Genomic DNA, 16,962 nt, shown 5'->3' with positions numbered 1-16,962 from the left:
GTGTATTTTGTAAAGATCTACACACATTTCATCTCGTGTGTGTGTGCGTTTGTGTTTTAATGAGCCTGTTTTGAATGTTCTATTGCACAACAACTGCAGCTATTTTCACGGAAATAAAGTTAACGAAAATCAAATACACTTTTTCAGTTTTTGCATTTTAGGTAGGTTTGCTAAGGTTAGATTCATATATTTAATACATTTTAATTAATACATTACAATTAATAAAATTAAGAAGAATGTAAGAATTTCGCTCTGAAACATGATAATTGCTATTTATCAGCATGCTTAATTTTAGACAATAATCCAAGAATTTCGTTACAAACAGTAAACAATTAGGCCTACCAGAGAAATGTTATGTCGGAGCGGGATCTGAGCGGGAATTGGTTCACGGTGAGCGTGAGTGGAATATTAACGGAGCGCTTGCTTGTGCGGTTAGAGCGACTGAGCCGAGCGCACGTCCATAGAGCGGAAAACGGAGCGGAGCGGCTCACATGCTCTGCTTTGAAGGCATCTTGAGTAAACCGGCTTCATATTTAACTAAGCATATGCAAAACGCTTGAACCGGAAGCGACGAGACCCGGTTAACAGAATACGGAAGTCTGTTGCGCATAAACCCTAATAGGGGGTAACGCATTACAAGTAACGCGAGTTACGTAATCAGATTACTTTTTTTCAAGTAACTAGTAAAGTAACGCATTACTTTTTAATTTACAAGAGAATATCTGAGTTACTTTTTCAAATAAGTAGCGCAAGTTACTTTTTTCCCCCCAATTTATTGATTGACAGCTCTGGTGTTGCCATGGTGACAGAAATCAGAAGATGTTACTCTAGTTCTGAAATAAATATGAATATGCATTAATTCATCTCACTCACAAAAAAACCCCCACACAGATTCAGTATTTGTATTCATATTCATATTCCTTCAAATGAATAAAAATAATGCAACTCAGAATATGACGCAAGCCTGCAATAATTAAATGTTAAACAACACAAATATGCTTTATGTATTTAATCCCATTCTATTAACCAGTGTCTTTGCTTCTGACCTTCGATGATCAGGTTCAACCGTACTAATCAGCACAAATTATTAAATTAAAAGTCTTTTTTTATTGCTGAAGTGTGTTGAAATGTCTTCTTCTGCATTCTACTGTACGGACGTAAATTTACTTTCCCTTCAGCCTAAGGGCTTATTCATTTCACTTTTGGTTTGAAAAGGCTTTTATATTTGCCAAAAATATAACTTTTTTATTTTAAAAACAAACAAGCAAGCCCAGTCCAGATTTAAAAAGTAACGCAAGAGTAACGTGTAACATTACTTTCCATAAAAAGTAACTAAGTAATGTAATTAGTTACTTTTTTTAATGGAGTAACGCAATATTGTAATGCATTACTTTTAAAAGTAACTTTCCCCAACACTGCCTCCGGGCCGTTGAATTATTAGAAAAATAATAACTCCGCTTCGCATCGCGGCCGCATCACCACCTCGGGTGTGCACTATATTTCTAATAATTCAACGGCCCGGAGTCAATTATTCCTTACTTAAGTGATAAGCGGGTCTGTATTCACGTTTTGATGATAGACATGGGTTTTATCATCATGAGTGATGGACATTCAGTCATTAAACCTATTTAAATCGGCAGGTGTAACGCTATCTTGAAGAAGTACTGTGTAACGTCTAGATGTAACGTAGTAACGTTACATGGGTGTCCGGTCCTGTACTACTGAAGAGTTTCGCTCCTATCCTTATAAAACACCAGTGTGGGGCAGTGGTAACTAGTTAATAGCAAGTAGTTACAGTAATAATATTACTTTTTGCTAGTAGTGTTAACTGATTCCTGTGACAATTTCAGTAATAACATTACCGTTACCATCCATAACATCTGGTTACTTTTGATGCATCGACCCCTACTGATTTGAAATCCAATGATTCCTAGATGTATTTTCATAATTTTCACGACTGGCACAGGCACATGAAGTCAGCAGTGCATCAGGAAAGCTTGGCATAGGGAAAAGCTTACATTCAGGGGATGGAAATATTGCCATTACACTGATTTTGTCAGGAGAAAAGGGTGATATTAGCACAGATGTGTAAGTTGTGGCATTACTTTACTCTTGCCCACCCACATCCCTCTGATCCTGATATAAATTATTACTATAATTAAAAATCGTATGAACTTATAGGATTTCTGCTGATAAAATACTTCATGTATATGCTTCATGTTACCAATATAATCATATATGGCTACATTTAGCTTCAAGCTCCACATGACAGTTAATACAACACTTTTAGTTAAAAGTCACCACCAATGAGTGTTTGTACAAACTTCTGACTGCGATCCAATGTGGATTTTGGTCAAATGATGAGGCAGAAATATATTGTTAGTAACATCCTAAAAGAATTTTATGAGAAGATACACAATTGCAACTTCTGTGGGGCGTGAAGGAAAAGTAATGTAACTAATTACTGTTGCCAGAAAGTAATAATATTACTTTAGAAAGGAGTTACTAGTAAAGAGTAATAAGTCTTCAGGATTATTATAAACGTCCAGGCCAGTGCGTTGTTGCATGTTGGAGCTAAACTCTACAGGACAGGATTGGAGTATGTAGATAATATTAAACGTTCACAAATGTTGTCATTTGTTTTGTTTTTTTTTAGCTTAATCCTATATTAATGATGTATTACCTATTTTTGCACATGTGTTTAGCTTTGGCAGCATTATATTACTTCCAGATGTTGCATGTTGGAGCTAAACTCTACAGGACAGGATTGGAGTATGTAGATAATATTAAACGTTCACAAATGTTGTCATTTGTTTTTTTTTTTTTTTAGCTTAATCCTATATTAATGATGTATTACCTATTTTTGCACATGTGTTTAGCTTTGGCAGCATTATATTACTTCCAGTCGTGCAGTTAAAGCCATTTAAATTCGACGGTTGAAGTATTTTTTGTATGTTTGTACTTTTATTGTACTCCTCATATATTTAATGTTTTATCAATTTAGAATTTTAATCTAATTTAATGTTAACAGATGAAAAAGTCCGATGTATACCGTGTATTCAGTGCAATACAATCCTTCAATTGAAGCATTTCAATTCTGCATCGTTTTCATTTGCAAATGTATTTAGATTTCACGTGGCGATGGATCCTGGGACTGTATCGCTGTTTCAGAGAGTCTCCGAAAAGCTGGGCTGGGACAGAGATGGTGGTCTTGATGGAGCTGAAGAGAAGGTGCAGTCCTTAAAATGAACATATACATCATTTGCATGAAACCTATCCCGAGATGTTTCACTAGAGCCTGTCCCTCAAATGTCTCTTGTGTTATTTCAGTTGAGGAAGAGCTTGAAGAAGAACAGTCGTGACTCTAGCACAGATCCAGCTCACAGACGGCTGCTGTCTGACGCTGATGGCTCGGGGAAAGAGAATCAGTCTCAAGAAAAGCATCTGCTATTGACGTCGGATGAGGAGGAACTTGATAAGTGTAAGTTTGGGTTGAGGAATACTGCTTGCTTGTATTCTTCTATTATTAATGCATTTGGTGTTTGTTTGATTTTCTTTCACTAGTTCTCGCTGCAAAGGCGACCCCAAAATCTACATTTAAACAGTCTGCATTAACTGCCCAGAAACCGAGGTGAGAATTTGATAAATTGGGAATATGTTTAATTTATAGTTATGATGCCTTATACATGTTCATCAGCTGCTTTAAATCTGAAGGATCATATTCTCTGGCCGAAGTCATTTACAGTTTTAGTTAAGCTCTGTGTCCTTGATTTTGTTATATAAAGCGATAGGACTGATATAAACTGCTGTTCAAAAGTTTGGGATCAGTAAGATGTGTTTTAAAGAAGTCTCTTCTGCTCATCAAGGCTGCATTTATTTGACCAAAAATACAAAAAAAACACTGTAATATTGTGAAATATTATTGCAATTTAAAATAATGTTTTTCTATTGTAATATACTTTAAAATGTAATTTATTTCTGTGATCAAAGCTGAATTTTCAGCATCATTACTCCAGTCTTCAGTGTCACATGATCTTCAGAAATCATTCTAATATGCTGATTTATTATCAATATTGGAAACAGTTGTGCTGCTTATTATTTTTTTGGAACCTTTGATACTTTTTTCAGGATTCTTTGATGAATAAAGTTAAAAAGAACAGCATTGAATTAAAATAGAAATCTTTTCTAACAATATAAGTCTTTATTATCACTTATTTTTTTTAATCAATTTAACACATCCTTGCTGAATAAAAGCATTAATTTCTTTAAAAAATAAAAATACTGACCCCAAATATTTGAACTGTAGTGTATATTGTTACAAAAGATTTATATTTTGAATAAATGCTGTTCTTTTAAACTTTTTATTCATCAAAGAATCCTGAAAAAAGTATCACAGGTTCCAAAAAAATATTAAGCAGCACAACTGTTTCCAGTATCGATAATAAATCAGCATTTAAGAATGATTTCTGAAGATCATGTGACACTGAAGACTGGAGTTACGATGCTGATGAAAATTCAGCTTTGCATCCCAGGAATAAATTATATTTAAAGTATAGTAAAATAGAAAACCATTATTTTAAATTGCAATAATATTTCACAATATTACAGTTTTTTTCTGTATTTCTGATCAAATAAATGCAGCCTTGATGAGCAGAAGAGAGTTCTTTAAAACACATTAAAAATCTTACTGATCCCAAACTTTTGAACGGCAGTGTATGACATAAAATAGTGAATGTATAATCCTGAAACGAAATAACTTTTTTTTTCCCCACCCTAGAGAACCAATTCCAGTTCTGTCTTCAGATAGTGACGATGAATTTGAAACGTGTAAGTTCTTTTAACAACTGCATTTAAATCAGATGGCTGATTTTGAGAGATGCCACAGTCTTTACATTTGTATCTTTTCCAGTTTTAATTCGAGTGAAAACCCCGAAGGCTAAAGTCCATCCGGAGTCTGTGAGTAGCAGTGATGACAGGTCAGTGTAGCACAATTTGCCTTAAACATGTTCTTCAGTGTATATCGTCACTACTGTCGCTCATCAGTTTTTATATTTCACCCCTCAGTTTGAAACGCTTCATAGTGGACAGCATGTCATCTGATGATGATTTTGTCATTGAGAGGAAGCCTTCCGTTAGTAAAGGTATGTACAAGGTAAATGCACAATTGACTTTTTTTTCTTTTAATTGATTATTGCATTATTTATCAGAAATGATTCATCTGTGCACATCATTATTATAAATAAATTCCTTTTCATGCCGACTATAAAACACGTTAACCGCACTTCATTGCGCTGATAGATCAAGTCGTGGGTCCTTTTTTGATGGAAATGGTGTATCCAGCAAGTGATGTTGTTTCTGCACAGGGAAAGCCAAGACTGCTAGAACTCCTAAATCAGTTCAGAAGCCAGAGAAACGGCCTCCATCTCTCTGTGATCCTCCTGTCTTCCTGAGCGACAGTGATGATGACGGTGACGCTGTTATCAAGAGCTCCTGGAGGACCAGACACAGCCACCCACCTTCTGAGGAACATCACGCCACAAGTACAGGCAGAGAGGAGACCGCAAAGCCTTGTGTTCTCCCCCCAGCAATCACAGTGACGACACACGCCCGTCCAGAGGACACATGCAGCTCTGAGGAGGAGTTCCAGTCCTTATTGGACCGAGTCAGGCAAAATCAGAATCTAGGAGGCAGCACACATGCAAGCCCAAAGCCACCTCCAGGTACTGCTCACATGGTTTCAGTCTTGTTCGGAGGGCTAGATGTGGCAAAATCGGCTACCTTTAAAAATTCAGGGTTCACAAGCAAATTTTTAGAGCAAGTTTGGTTGGTTTGTGCTTTATGAGCAGAAACCCAGTTTACGAGTTGTTGTGTGTATCGTCACTGACACGTACATGTACTTTGCTTTTAATCACTAATGATACAGCTGTCAACTTCTCATGTAACTGACAGGAAATGGGGTAACATAACCAAACTAGAGTTTTTGACTCGGAAAGAAATGCCGTAGTCAGTTAGAATGAAACTTAAGTCCTTAAAGATGCAATTGTTTTGGTAACATGTTTATGAGGTTGTCAAATTGTGAGAATGAGTTGTGATAATCTCAGAAGTATCAGAAGTTCCTTTGACTATTAAACACATCCTGTTGGACTGTAATTTTTATAATAATGCCAGAAAACGCTTTTATTCAGGAACGTGTTTAAGTGGAATATTTTGTAATGTATCACCTGAATGTATTTTAGATTTTTTTTGTTGTTGTCTTATGTCAAGTTAAAATGTTTATATAATAGTTAAACATTTTATGGATAATGATTAGGGTTGCAAAGGGGTGGAAGATTTCCGGAAACGTTCCAAAAATCCCTGGAATATTCCAAAAAATACCTGGAAAGATTCCACCTGTTTGCAACCCTAATTATGATGCTGACCCCGTGTTTGCCACTTAAATAGCCCAGCTGCTAACATTGCATAAAAAATTAATTAACAAACAAACTCATCAGTTATAAAATTCTAAAGAAATCATCATATATAATTGCAAATGGAAAAGCCTAATTATATGCATTTTTTTTCTTTTGTTGTTTAAGATTTTGATGCCTGTATATTTTTATTTTTATTTTTTGCTTTTTAAGGCCGGTGAAAATATCTTCTAAAATATTGTGCCCAAAATCTGAGCTACAGAAAGAAGAACCTCTTGTTTTCCGTTTCCGTTCTCTCTCCATGTAGAATCCAAACCACGACCTCCCTGTTTGTCGACACCATCTGCCGTGGGTAAGAAAGCTGCTAACCAAGTACCGGTTAAAGGATCGTCCACAACCCACACCCCAGTGCAGCAGACGCCCCGCAGCAGACCAGTGAGCCACACTGAGTCCAGAGCTCCACCCAGCAGCAGGTACCTCCGAATCACCCACAGATGCCTCTCTGGAGACACTATGCATTCTCTCAGCACTGCATTCTTTTGTTGTTTAAGATTTTGATGCCTGTATATTTTTATTTTTATTTTTTGCTTTTTAAGGCCGCTGAAAATATCTTCTAAAATATTGTGCCCAAAATCTGAGCTACAGAAAGAAGAACCTCTTGTTTTCCGTTTCCGTTCTCTCTCCATGTAGAATCCAAACCACGACCTCCCTGTTTGTCGACACCATCTGCCGTGGGTAAGAAAGCTGCTAACCAAGTACCGGTTAAAGGATCGTCCACAACCCACACCCCAGTGCAGCAGACGCCCCGCAGCAGACCAGTGAGCCACACTGAGTCCAGAGCTCCACCCAGCAGCAGGTACCTCCGAATCACCCACAGATGCCTCTCTGGAGACACTATGCATTCTCTCAGCACTGCATTGTGACATTGTCCTGTTGTTGATTTTGTCAGAGTGGTGGTGTGTAAAACTCCCGGCTGCTTCCTGCAGTCTCTGTCTGTTCCTGGATCGTCGTACTGCCGCAGCTTCAGACTCAACAAAGAGGAGCTCACAAACAAACTCTTCCAGCTCTACAACACCAGCGTGTTTGGCAGTGTGGTACATGTGAAAACCTCCAGTTCCATTTGTAGTAATCATTAGTGGTGTTTGCTCAGCAACGATTGCTAGTATTTAAGGTTAGATTTGTTTAATGTATGATATTCGTTTAGCAGATGATAGAGCAGGTGAAAAAAAATCTGTAGACTTCCATTAAAGAAGGTAGAGGTCTGCATGTCGGCGGTCAGGTTTTGAATGAATGATTGGAGGAAGATTGTATTGAAGAGACCTTTGAGTCAAACAAATTAGTCTCCAGCACCAACAGACTGGCTGAAGTTGTTCCGGCTGTTGTCTATGGAAGTCCGTTTCTGACACTGAATAAAAAAAGGTAAAAGCAACTTTTTATCTCGCAGTTCTGACTTTTTTTTTTTCCCCTCAGAATTGCGAGTTTATATCAAGTTTATACAAATTCCAACTATATATCAAGCAGTTGTGAGTTACAGAATTGCGAGATACAAACGTGCAGTTTGTATGAGGAAAAAAAGGCAGTCGTCGTCAGAATTGTACTTTATATAACTAGTAGTTTATATCTTACAGTTTCTATGAAAAGAAGTCAGAATTGTGAGATATAAACTCGCAATTGTAAGAGAAAAGTCTTCGCATTTGTGAGATACAGTGGGGGAAAAAAAAGTATTTAGTCAGCCACCAATTGTGCAAGTTCTCCCACTTAAAAAGATGAGAGAGGCCTGTAATTTTCATCATAGGTATACCTCAACTATGAGAGACAAAATGAGAAAAAAAATCCAGAAAATCACATTGTAGGATTTTTAAAGAATTTATTTGCAAATTATGGTCGAAAATAAGTATTTGGTCAATAACAAAATTTCATCTCAATACTTTGTTATATACACTTTGTTGGCAATGACAGAGGTCAAACATTTTCTGTAAGTCTTCACAAGGTTTTCACACACGGTTGCTGGTATTTTGGCCCATTCCTCCATCCAGATCTCCTCTAGAGCAGTAATGTTTGGGGGCTGTCGCTGGGCAACACGGATTTTCAACCCCCTCCAAAGATTTTCTATGGGGTTGAGATCGGGAGACTGGCTAGGCCACTCCAGGACCTTGAAATGCTTCTTACGAAGCCACTCCTTCGTTGCCCGGGCAGTGTGTTTGGGATCATTGTCATGCTGAAAGACCCAGCCACGTTTCATCTTCAATGCCCTTGCTAATGGAAGGAGGTTTTCACTCAAAATCTCACAATACATGGCCCCATTCATTCTTTCGTTTACACGGATCAGTCGTCCTGGTCCCTTTGCAGAAAAACAGCCCCAAAGCATGATGTTTCCACCCCCATGCTTCACAGTAGGTATGGTGTTCTTTGGATGCAACTCAGCATTCTTTCTCCTCCAAACACGACAAGTTGAGTTTTTACCAAAAAGTTATATTTTGGTTTCATCTGACCATATGACATTCTCCCAATCCTCTTCTGGATCATCCAAATGCTCTCTAGCAAACTTCAGACAGGCCTGGACATGTACTGGCTTAAGCAGGGGGACACATCTGGCACTGCAGGATTTGAGTCCCTGGCAGCGCAGTGTGTTACTGATGGTATGCAGGTCTACAATTTTGTTTCTGGTGTCCTTTGACAGCTCTTTGGTCTTGGCCATGGTGGAGTTTGGAGTGTGACTGTTTGAGGTTGTGGACAGGTGTCTTTTATACTGATAACGAGTTCAAACAGATGCCATTAATACAGGTAACGAGTGGAGGACAGAGGAGCCTCTTAAAGAAGAAGTTACAGGTCTGTGAGAGCCAGAAATCTTGCTTGTTTGTAGGTGACCAAATACTTATTTTACCGAGGAATTTACCAATTAATTCTTTAAAAATCCTACAATGTGATTTTCTGGATTTTTTTCTTCTCATTTTGTCTCTCATAGTTGAGGTATACCTATGATGAAAATTACAGGCCTCTCTCATCTTTTTAAGTGGGAGAACTTGCACAATTGGTGGCTGACTAAATACTTTTTTGCCCCACTGTATAAACTGAGTGAGTTTCTGTCTCGCAATTCTCAACTTTAAAACGTGCATTGCAAGAGAAAAAAAATCTGAATTATGAGTTTATATCGCACAATTTCAGAGAAGAAAGTCAGAATTGCGAGATGTAAACTCGCAATTGCAAAAGATAGAATGTCGCAATTAACTTTATTATTTTCTATTCAGTGGAGGAAATGGGCTTCCATAGTTTTCCACAAAGCCAACCAACCCAATTACATAGACAGCTATGTTCCTCCAACATGGTGGCTTTCTGGCTAGATAGAAATTACAAAAATATATGTGTCATCAACTTTGTTTAAATCTGATTTTAGGTAAAGCTGGGTTTCGAATACATTTGGGCATTATCAGTGCCAAAAACACATTTCACTTCCACTTTAAATCGTTTCAATATCAATTCCAACCCCTCAGCTTCCCGCTGACATGTCTGTCTCATGGAACAAGAAGATGCGCAAGACAGCAGGATATTGCATCTCAGGCCAGGAGTGCGGCTCTGGGGAACGATATGCCCGCATCGAGCTGTCTGTCAAAGTTTGCGACTCTGCAGGTACTTGTCATTACAGATTTAAAATTCTCAACCGCTCTCGACACTTGGTGATAAACGCAATGTGTTTCCAATTACAGATCGGTTACGGGATACATTAGTCCATGAAATGTGTCATGCTGCCACATGGCTAATAAACAATGTTGATGACGGGCACGGGCCGTTCTGGAGGCTTTATGCTCGTAAAGCGATGCTGGCTCATCCTGAGCTACCGATGATTTCCCGCTGCCACAGTTACGACATCAACTACAAGTTCCAGTATCAGTGTGACCGCTGCAAGAACACGTGAGTGCAGGACTGTCCTGCTTGCTGCAGTGGGTCACATTTAACTGTTTTGATAGAGGAAAACAAGATACATTTCTACTTTCAACATTATTTGTTCTTTAGACCTTCCTTTTTAAAAGAAACAAAGTATCAGCTGAATGCAAAGTGACCCACATTAGGTTTTTGACTACTGAAAATGTGTACAATTTACTCCTGGAGCCATGTTTAGATCCCAGTATCTCTGGAACTGAATCATATAGGGCCTAAAAATGAAGATGCCAAAAGGGAACGATGGTAAAGACCCGAAATCTAAAAGAGCTTTAAGATATCTTTAATACTTCCCGAGTTATAGGCTTGCAAACTTTGGAGATAAAAAAACGTTAAAAATGCTTCTTCCCATTTTTTCAATGTTCACAACTGGCATATACTGCAACAAAGATGGTTAAAGTCAACAGATTTACTAACAATCTCTGTGTGAAAATAACATGATGATGATGCCATCTTTCTGAAGTCATTTTTACACTACTGTAATTTGGCTCCGAATCTCAGGTGAAAATTGACATTTTGACCCCCCTCTTTAAACATTTAATATTTTGGCTTTCATCACTATACATGTTTATCTTTCTTCAGAAAAACCTTGACAAAATCTAAGACCCTATTGGCAGTAGACTGGACCTTTTTTGCCTGCAATATTTCAGTCATGTGACCGCACTTTTGAACAATAAATCCCAATTCTATCTCTAATAGTCAGTGTTTCTATCCCTCACAGCATCGGCCGCCACTCTAAGTCCCTGGACACCACAAAGTTTGTGTGTGCTCTGTGTGCTGGGCAGCTGGTTCTGCTGACTCCCTCGAAGCCGCGGGCGCCCACGGCCTTCGCCACCTTCGTGAAGGAGAACTACAGCTCCGCGAGACAGGAACTGGAAGGCCACAGTCACGCTGAGGTAATGCGCAAACTCAGCGCCGACTTCGCCAGCAAAACACGTCTCAGTCAGAGCTGATCTCAGATCAGACACCTCAAACATCACGACTGCTGCATCAGTTTGAGTTCTGTTCATATGCAGTGTCAGCTTACAGGGAATGAAATAGACTTCTGTGGGCATGTCAGCCTCCATCAGACTATTTCTATTTGTTTTTATACTGTGAAATGGTTTTATTTATGGTTAATGGCTATAGAAGTCTTAAGATATATGAGCCATATTCATATGTTTATTTACTCCCTTGTTGCTAAATCTTAAGATCAAGTTATCAAAGGGATATTCGTGTCCTTTTTTTTGTATTTGTGTGTCACGTCGGTTAGTTATATCATCTCATGTATTTGTTTAGATGTATTTTCTAAAGAATAAACTATTGAGTTATTACATTCTTCATTTTTCCCTTTATTTTGTGCATGTTACTGAATCCAAAATACACTGCAGAACATTTATTATTATAAATGTTGGAAACATGTGCTGCTTAATATTTTTGTGGAAACAAAATCAGGATTTTTTAAAATGAATCAAATTCAGAAGAACAGCATTTATTGAAGAACGTAATTTTTATCTGTAACAGTGCAGAAGTCTTTACTGTGAAGACATAAACCTGTATCAGCTTAATGAATCAGTTTTGCTGAATAAAAGTATTAATTTCTTTTAAAATAATCTTACTGCCTCCCAAACGTTTGAACAGTAGTTAATTTCGGACTCATGGCAATCATGCATGACACTAACAATAAGATAATAACTAAAAAAATAAATAAGCATAATTGAAGTTGGTTCACAAGTTTTTGGGTTCAGTTGAGACTTTGAGAACCATCTCAGAATGAACAACAAGAACAAGGAATGGCATAATATTTCTGTTATAATCGCTCACTAATGATGTATCTCAAGCAAATGTGAAGACCAGCATGTATTGTAGTTACATCTGTAAGTCAAAATGTTTTATTTCACCCTGCATGGGAGATGCAGGAGGATTCTTGCATTGTTGGGGGAACCAAGACAGGCAATAAAACACCAGTCATCTCAGTAACGGCTGCTTAATACAATTTATTTCATTTTAAATAATACTTAAATAGCATCACAAATGTACTCCAATACAAAACATCTGAAACTAATTTTGAAGGGTGCATAAAGGAAACACAAAGTGGAGAAATACAAGCACAAGATCACCGTATGTATTTACTAACACTGCAGAAATCTCCTTCAAAGAAGCTGAAGTACAGACGCCCCTGAAAGCGCAGAGAGCACACTGATGCTAAAGTCAACAAGAGATTGTGAACATCATTCAACAGGGCTCTCGATTATTTAGTCAGTGATATACTATTCGTAAATACTTAAACATACCATAAGGTAGAAACTTAAAGGTAAAGTATATATGAGTGAATCTGAGTGAAAGAAAATGATGTATATTTTAGGCCCATTTCAGATTTTCATACTGTGACACTGTCCGGACATTTAAACACATTTGCCTCCAAATTCCCATTTCAAGAAAAGCTTTTTTTTAAAATACATTCTCATTGTTGTAATAGTTATTTTTACTAATACAATATTTTAAGTTTTCATAAATGAATGGCAGTGTTTTTTTGCGAGACATTTGGGGGTTCTTGAAAATTAATTGTCATAAAAAAGTGTCTATCTAAAAGGTCATAAAAATAAGCTACATTTTTTTTAAATGCAAAATGCTTTTTTTAATTTATTTTGAAATATGACCCCAAAACATTTGCTTTCTAGGTGAGATTTAACCATGTTATGACAGATTCACAAAATATTTCAGTGCATACCACACACCAATATTTGAATTACATGCTACTGTTTATATCTTTACTGATAAGAATATAGAGTGTAAACAACTGACGTTTTGCTATTTGGCAAACCCACACCGATCTGAAATGACCACCGGGCTTGACGGGCATCAAGGTCTTGGAATGGTACGGTGCATAAAACGGCGAAATCATAAAAAAAAACAAAAAACTTGAAAATGTTTACATAGAAGAGAATATTTCTCATACTCCTGTGCTTCTGATAACATTCAGTACAAACTTGTTTTCTTCATGATGCGAAGAAATTCCTGCTGGTTAACTTCTCCATCACCATCTCGGTCTGCTTCATCGATCATTTCCTAAAGACACACATGCAAAATGAATGTGATGTTTAAAAGAGAAATCCATCGTCTACCACACGGCTCACGGTTGGGTTTTTGTGAATATTCTTGCACCTGCAGCTCCTCGTCTGTGAGGTTTTCCCCGAGCTCCTTGGCCACTCTCTTTAGATTCCGGAAAGATATTTTTCCGGTCTCGTCATCGTCAAACAGCCGAAAAGCTTTAAGAATTTCTTCCTTGGAGTCCTTTTCAACCTTAAGATTTCCAAACAATAATAATAATAATAAAATGTCCTACCTGGCTGGAATAACTAGAATTTTTTTAATGTACAATTCTTACCATTTTTTGAGTCATCACGGTCAGGAAATCACTGAAAGAGATCTTTCCAGTAGCATCCTTATCAACCTCTCCAGTCATTTTCTTGATTTCCTCCTTCTTCGGCTCAAACCCCAGCGCTCTCATGGCCACCTGCAGCACAATTCTTCATTATGTGCAGAAAGCCTGACATACACAGATACAGCGGACTCCAAAGGTCTAATGCACGAGTCAAAATGATTCGGCTTTGCATTCGTTCCAGAAGTAGGCCATACATTGTCCTTCAGAATCCTAAAACGTTCCAAGTTTAAAAGACAATCATCAGGAAGATTGTATTGGATGTTTGGATCCCTCTGTACACTATATGGCCGTACACTGCTCATGGCAGCTATGTTCATGGCATTATATCTCACCTTTAGCTCCTTCACCTCAATATAACCAGAGCCATCCGTGTCAAAGAGCTCAAACGCCTCTCGGATCTCCTGCCTTTGCTCCTCTGTCAGCTCAGGCTTTAGGCTGGCTTTTTTACGAGGGGCTGCTGCCCCCAGTGAGGGTCTTTTGGGACTAGTGGCCTGTGTTGTGTAGAATAGAATAGAATAGAACCTTTATTAAAACAGGACCAGACCTGTGCAGTGTTACATCACAATTCAAATGATGAATACAAGACATAATGTAAACATAAGACAGTGCACGTAATATATCATTCAAGCTGGAATAATATTGTTAGGGTAAAGAAATGGAAAATAAGTTATTAAATAACACTTGCATTCAAATGCCCTGCTGACTATTCCCTCTGTATTTATGAAAGACCAGTAGCAATAACACATATGTTACACAAACCTGAAGAAGGCATTTTAAATTGAATGACAATTAAACAGTCGCTTAAATCGAGTGACAGTATTTGTCCTAATCGCAAAAATGTACAAAAAAGCCTAGATCGCGACATTGTTGCATTCGTCGTGACTCACCATCTTTACCCGGAGAAGACCAGCAAGTGGAGAATAATGTAAACCTTGCTCTGGCTTGGCTTGGCTTGGCTTATGAATATTAATTACGTTCCATGACGCTCGGTCAGTAGACCGAAGTGATTGGCTGAAAGGAGGACGTCGCCGGAAACCTTGGCTCATGAATAATAATTATATCACGCTCCCGGAAGCAGCTTCCGCACAACCTAATTAATCAAGTCTATTCGCCATAGTAAGATTCGTAATTTCGTACAAAAGCATCTTTCCCTGATTTGAACGCTTCTTTAAACAACAAACTGTGAGGATAAAGTAGTATCCAATTCACGTCTATTTGATCCCATAACGTGGGGCTTTATAAAGTTAACATATGATTTTTTTTTTAACCTGTGTTACACAGACAGCAGATGATCATGATTTCGCAATGCCATACTACCACATTATTCTGTTTTGTATTCACATAGCAGAAATAGTAAGAGTAGCATGATTTTAGAATTCAGCCACTCATTTTCTATGAAACTGACATGTTTAAATGAGAATCGGTTGTTTCGCGAACCTTTTGTTATTTGTGTTTTATCATTTGTATATCTCATAATGGTATACCTTAAACTTTTAAACAATATCCTAAATAATAAACGATAATATAATCACATGTAGGGGCGTATTTGGTGCTGTCATGGGGAGGGGACTATCTTGGTGACTTTTACTGATTGGCTGGCGCAGTGGCGCTCTTTGACGTTGCCCTTCTCTCATTGGTTAGACGCATTGTCAGGTTGATGCCTGATGGTTGACTGAACCAATCAGAGGTCTCTCCGCGCTCTGCCCATATGGCTCTTCGTGCGTCCTTCGTAATCATTACACAGCTGTATCTCTAGTTTGAGATACACAGGTGAGTGCCGCTTAACTGAACGTATTTATATATTGTGCTTCGAGCGTAGAACGTAAGTTTGGTTTCAGTGAACAGTTCTGTCAGAGTTCAAACCAAACCTAAACTCGTGGAAAATGTGCAGTAAATGGTTCAAAGGTCAACCAACCCGCGTGTCACACAGTTTTTAAGAAGTGTAATTAAACATAAATATTGTTTATTAATCCGCAGACTGCTTTCGGGAGCTGAGAGAGATCCACACATGGCAACTCGCACGAGACCAGTGAGTATTTACACCTGAAGCACCTTTGCACTATTATTACCTGTTAGGATTCTGACAGATTTGAATAGGATTGTATGTTTAGGATGTTATCATTATAACATATTAATATGAACTTACTGTTTCCATACTGTGCATTTATATGCATGCACACTGGTCACAATGCACAATGACCATCATACATGCCATTTACTTTCATATATAATCCATTTTATTGTCATTTGTGGATGTTTGTATTTTTCTGCCCCATGTTAAAAGCTCTACATGTTTGTAGATATCTGACATGTTCTTCTGCCAGGCAGGGGACAAATGACAATGAATTCAGCTTGTCTTGATATTGTGATATTGTGCAGAGCAGCAAGCGTTGTGCTGTCCTCGGAGGATCTGGATTTCTGGGCCGGCACCTCGTGGAGCGTCTAGTGGACCGAGGATACACCGTGAATGTGTTTGATATCAGACAGGCCTATGAGCTTCCAGGAGTGCCGTTTCACCAAGGGGACTTGTGTGACAGACAGGTGGGGATGGTTCGGTTTTGATCTGGCAGAATCAGTCTGACACAGTCTTCACCCTTCCTCGCTGTCCTCCTGATGTCTTGTTTTTAGGCCTTGCTGGTGGCTTTGAAAGAAGTGTCTATAGTGTTTCACTGTGCTTCACCTGCTCCAGCCAACGATGACCGTGCTCTGTTTCAGAGGGTTAATATTGACGGGACACGGACTGTCATACAGGCCTGTCATGAGGCAGGAGTACAGGTATGTATTATATATCATGTGTGCCAGCTGATGGTAAAAATAAATGTAATGTACACTACCGTTTAACGTCAGAGATAATGCATTAAATCTATCAAAACATTACGCAGCACAACCGTTTCCATCATTGATAATAATCAGAAGTGTTTCTTAAGGAGCAAATCAGCGTATTAGAATGATTTCTAAAAGATCATGTGACACTGAAGACTGGAGTAATAAATTGTATGAAATTGTACTAATATTTTCACAATATTACTGTTTTACTGATCAAATCAAAGTAACCGTGGTGAGCATGAGAGGAAAAATCTTACAGACCCCAATTGTAAAGTATATGACTCACTCTATACATCAAACATTATTATTATTATTATTATTATATATATATATATATATATATATATATATATATATATATATATATAT

General features: G+C 37.9%; 3 protein-coding genes across 5 annotated transcripts in view; 2 read left to right on the top strand and 1 right to left on the bottom strand.

Annotated features, from left to right (window-relative positions):
* LOC107554663 (acidic repeat-containing protein-like) overlaps nt 1-11,584 on the top strand; it is a 14,568-nt gene extending 2,984 nt beyond the window's left edge. Inside the window, exons 2-13 of the mRNA XM_016237248.1 lie at nt 3,129-3,231; nt 3,331-3,481; nt 3,565-3,631; nt 4,778-4,827; nt 4,910-4,976; nt 5,065-5,141; nt 5,364-5,720; nt 6,715-6,880; nt 7,357-7,501; nt 9,899-10,034; nt 10,112-10,316; nt 11,065-11,584. Coding sequence (XP_016092734.1) covers nt 3,142-3,231; nt 3,331-3,481; nt 3,565-3,631; nt 4,778-4,827; nt 4,910-4,976; nt 5,065-5,141; nt 5,364-5,720; nt 6,715-6,880; nt 7,357-7,501; nt 9,899-10,034; nt 10,112-10,316; nt 11,065-11,296 — 1,743 coding nt within the window. The 5' untranslated portion in view covers nt 3,129-3,141 and the 3' untranslated portion in view covers nt 11,297-11,584. The remainder of the gene's footprint in view (nt 1-3,128; nt 3,232-3,330; nt 3,482-3,564; nt 3,632-4,777; nt 4,828-4,909; nt 4,977-5,064; nt 5,142-5,363; nt 5,721-6,714; nt 6,881-7,356; nt 7,502-9,898; nt 10,035-10,111; nt 10,317-11,064) is intronic.
* Nucleotides 11,585-12,963: 1,379 nt separating this feature from the next.
* Nucleotides 12,964-14,958, bottom strand: LOC107554661 (centrin-2). The gene is made up of 5 exons (XM_016237242.1): nt 14,655-14,958; nt 14,100-14,258; nt 13,711-13,839; nt 13,488-13,625; nt 12,964-13,391 (listed from the first exon to the last, which is right to left on the bottom strand). The coding sequence occupies exons 1-5, from the start codon at nt 14,811-14,813 to the stop codon at nt 13,302-13,304; spliced, it is 675 nt and encodes a 224-aa protein (XP_016092728.1). The 5' UTR covers nt 14,814-14,958; the 3' UTR covers nt 12,964-13,301.
* A 483-nt stretch (nt 14,959-15,441) lies between these two features.
* The window catches only part of nsdhl (NAD(P) dependent 3-beta-hydroxysteroid dehydrogenase NSDHL), a 10,321-nt gene continuing 8,800 nt past the window's right edge, over nt 15,442-16,962 (top strand). For 2 of the 3 annotated variants that reach the window (XM_016237239.1, XM_016237238.1), the window contains exons 1-4: nt 15,442-15,537; nt 15,745-15,796; nt 16,147-16,308; nt 16,396-16,542. In XM_016237239.1, coding sequence (XP_016092725.1) covers nt 15,776-15,796; nt 16,147-16,308; nt 16,396-16,542 — 330 coding nt within the window. In that variant the 5' untranslated portion in view covers nt 15,442-15,537; nt 15,745-15,775. Of the gene's footprint in view, nt 15,538-15,561; nt 15,590-15,744; nt 15,797-16,146; nt 16,309-16,395; nt 16,543-16,962 lie in introns of those variants that run through there. The other variant, XM_016237240.1, reaches the window with a different exon arrangement.

This window comes from Sinocyclocheilus grahami, unplaced genomic scaffold (assembly GCF_001515645.1).
Source record: "Sinocyclocheilus grahami isolate Dianchi unplaced genomic scaffold, SAMN03320097.WGS_v1.1 scaffold509.1, whole genome shotgun sequence".
Classification (NCBI taxonomy): Eukaryota; Metazoa; Chordata; class Actinopteri; order Cypriniformes; family Cyprinidae; genus Sinocyclocheilus; species Sinocyclocheilus grahami.
The sequence above is the reverse complement of the archived record's forward strand: the minus strand, read 5'-3'. Positions and strand labels throughout refer to the sequence as shown.

Coding starts and splice junctions, on each gene's coding strand:
- LOC107554661 (XM_016237242.1), bottom strand. CDS start 14,813: ATGAGCCAAGGTTTCCGGCGACGTCCTCCTTTCAGCCAATCACTTCGG. Junction 14,259..14,654: donor GTCTTCTCCGGGTAAAGATG/GTGAGTCACGAC, acceptor TACACAACACAG/GCCACTAGTCCCAAAAGACC. Junction 13,840..14,099: donor TTGAGGTGAAGGAGCTAAAG/GTGAGATATAAT, acceptor ATTGTGCTGCAG/GTGGCCATGAGAGCGCTGGG.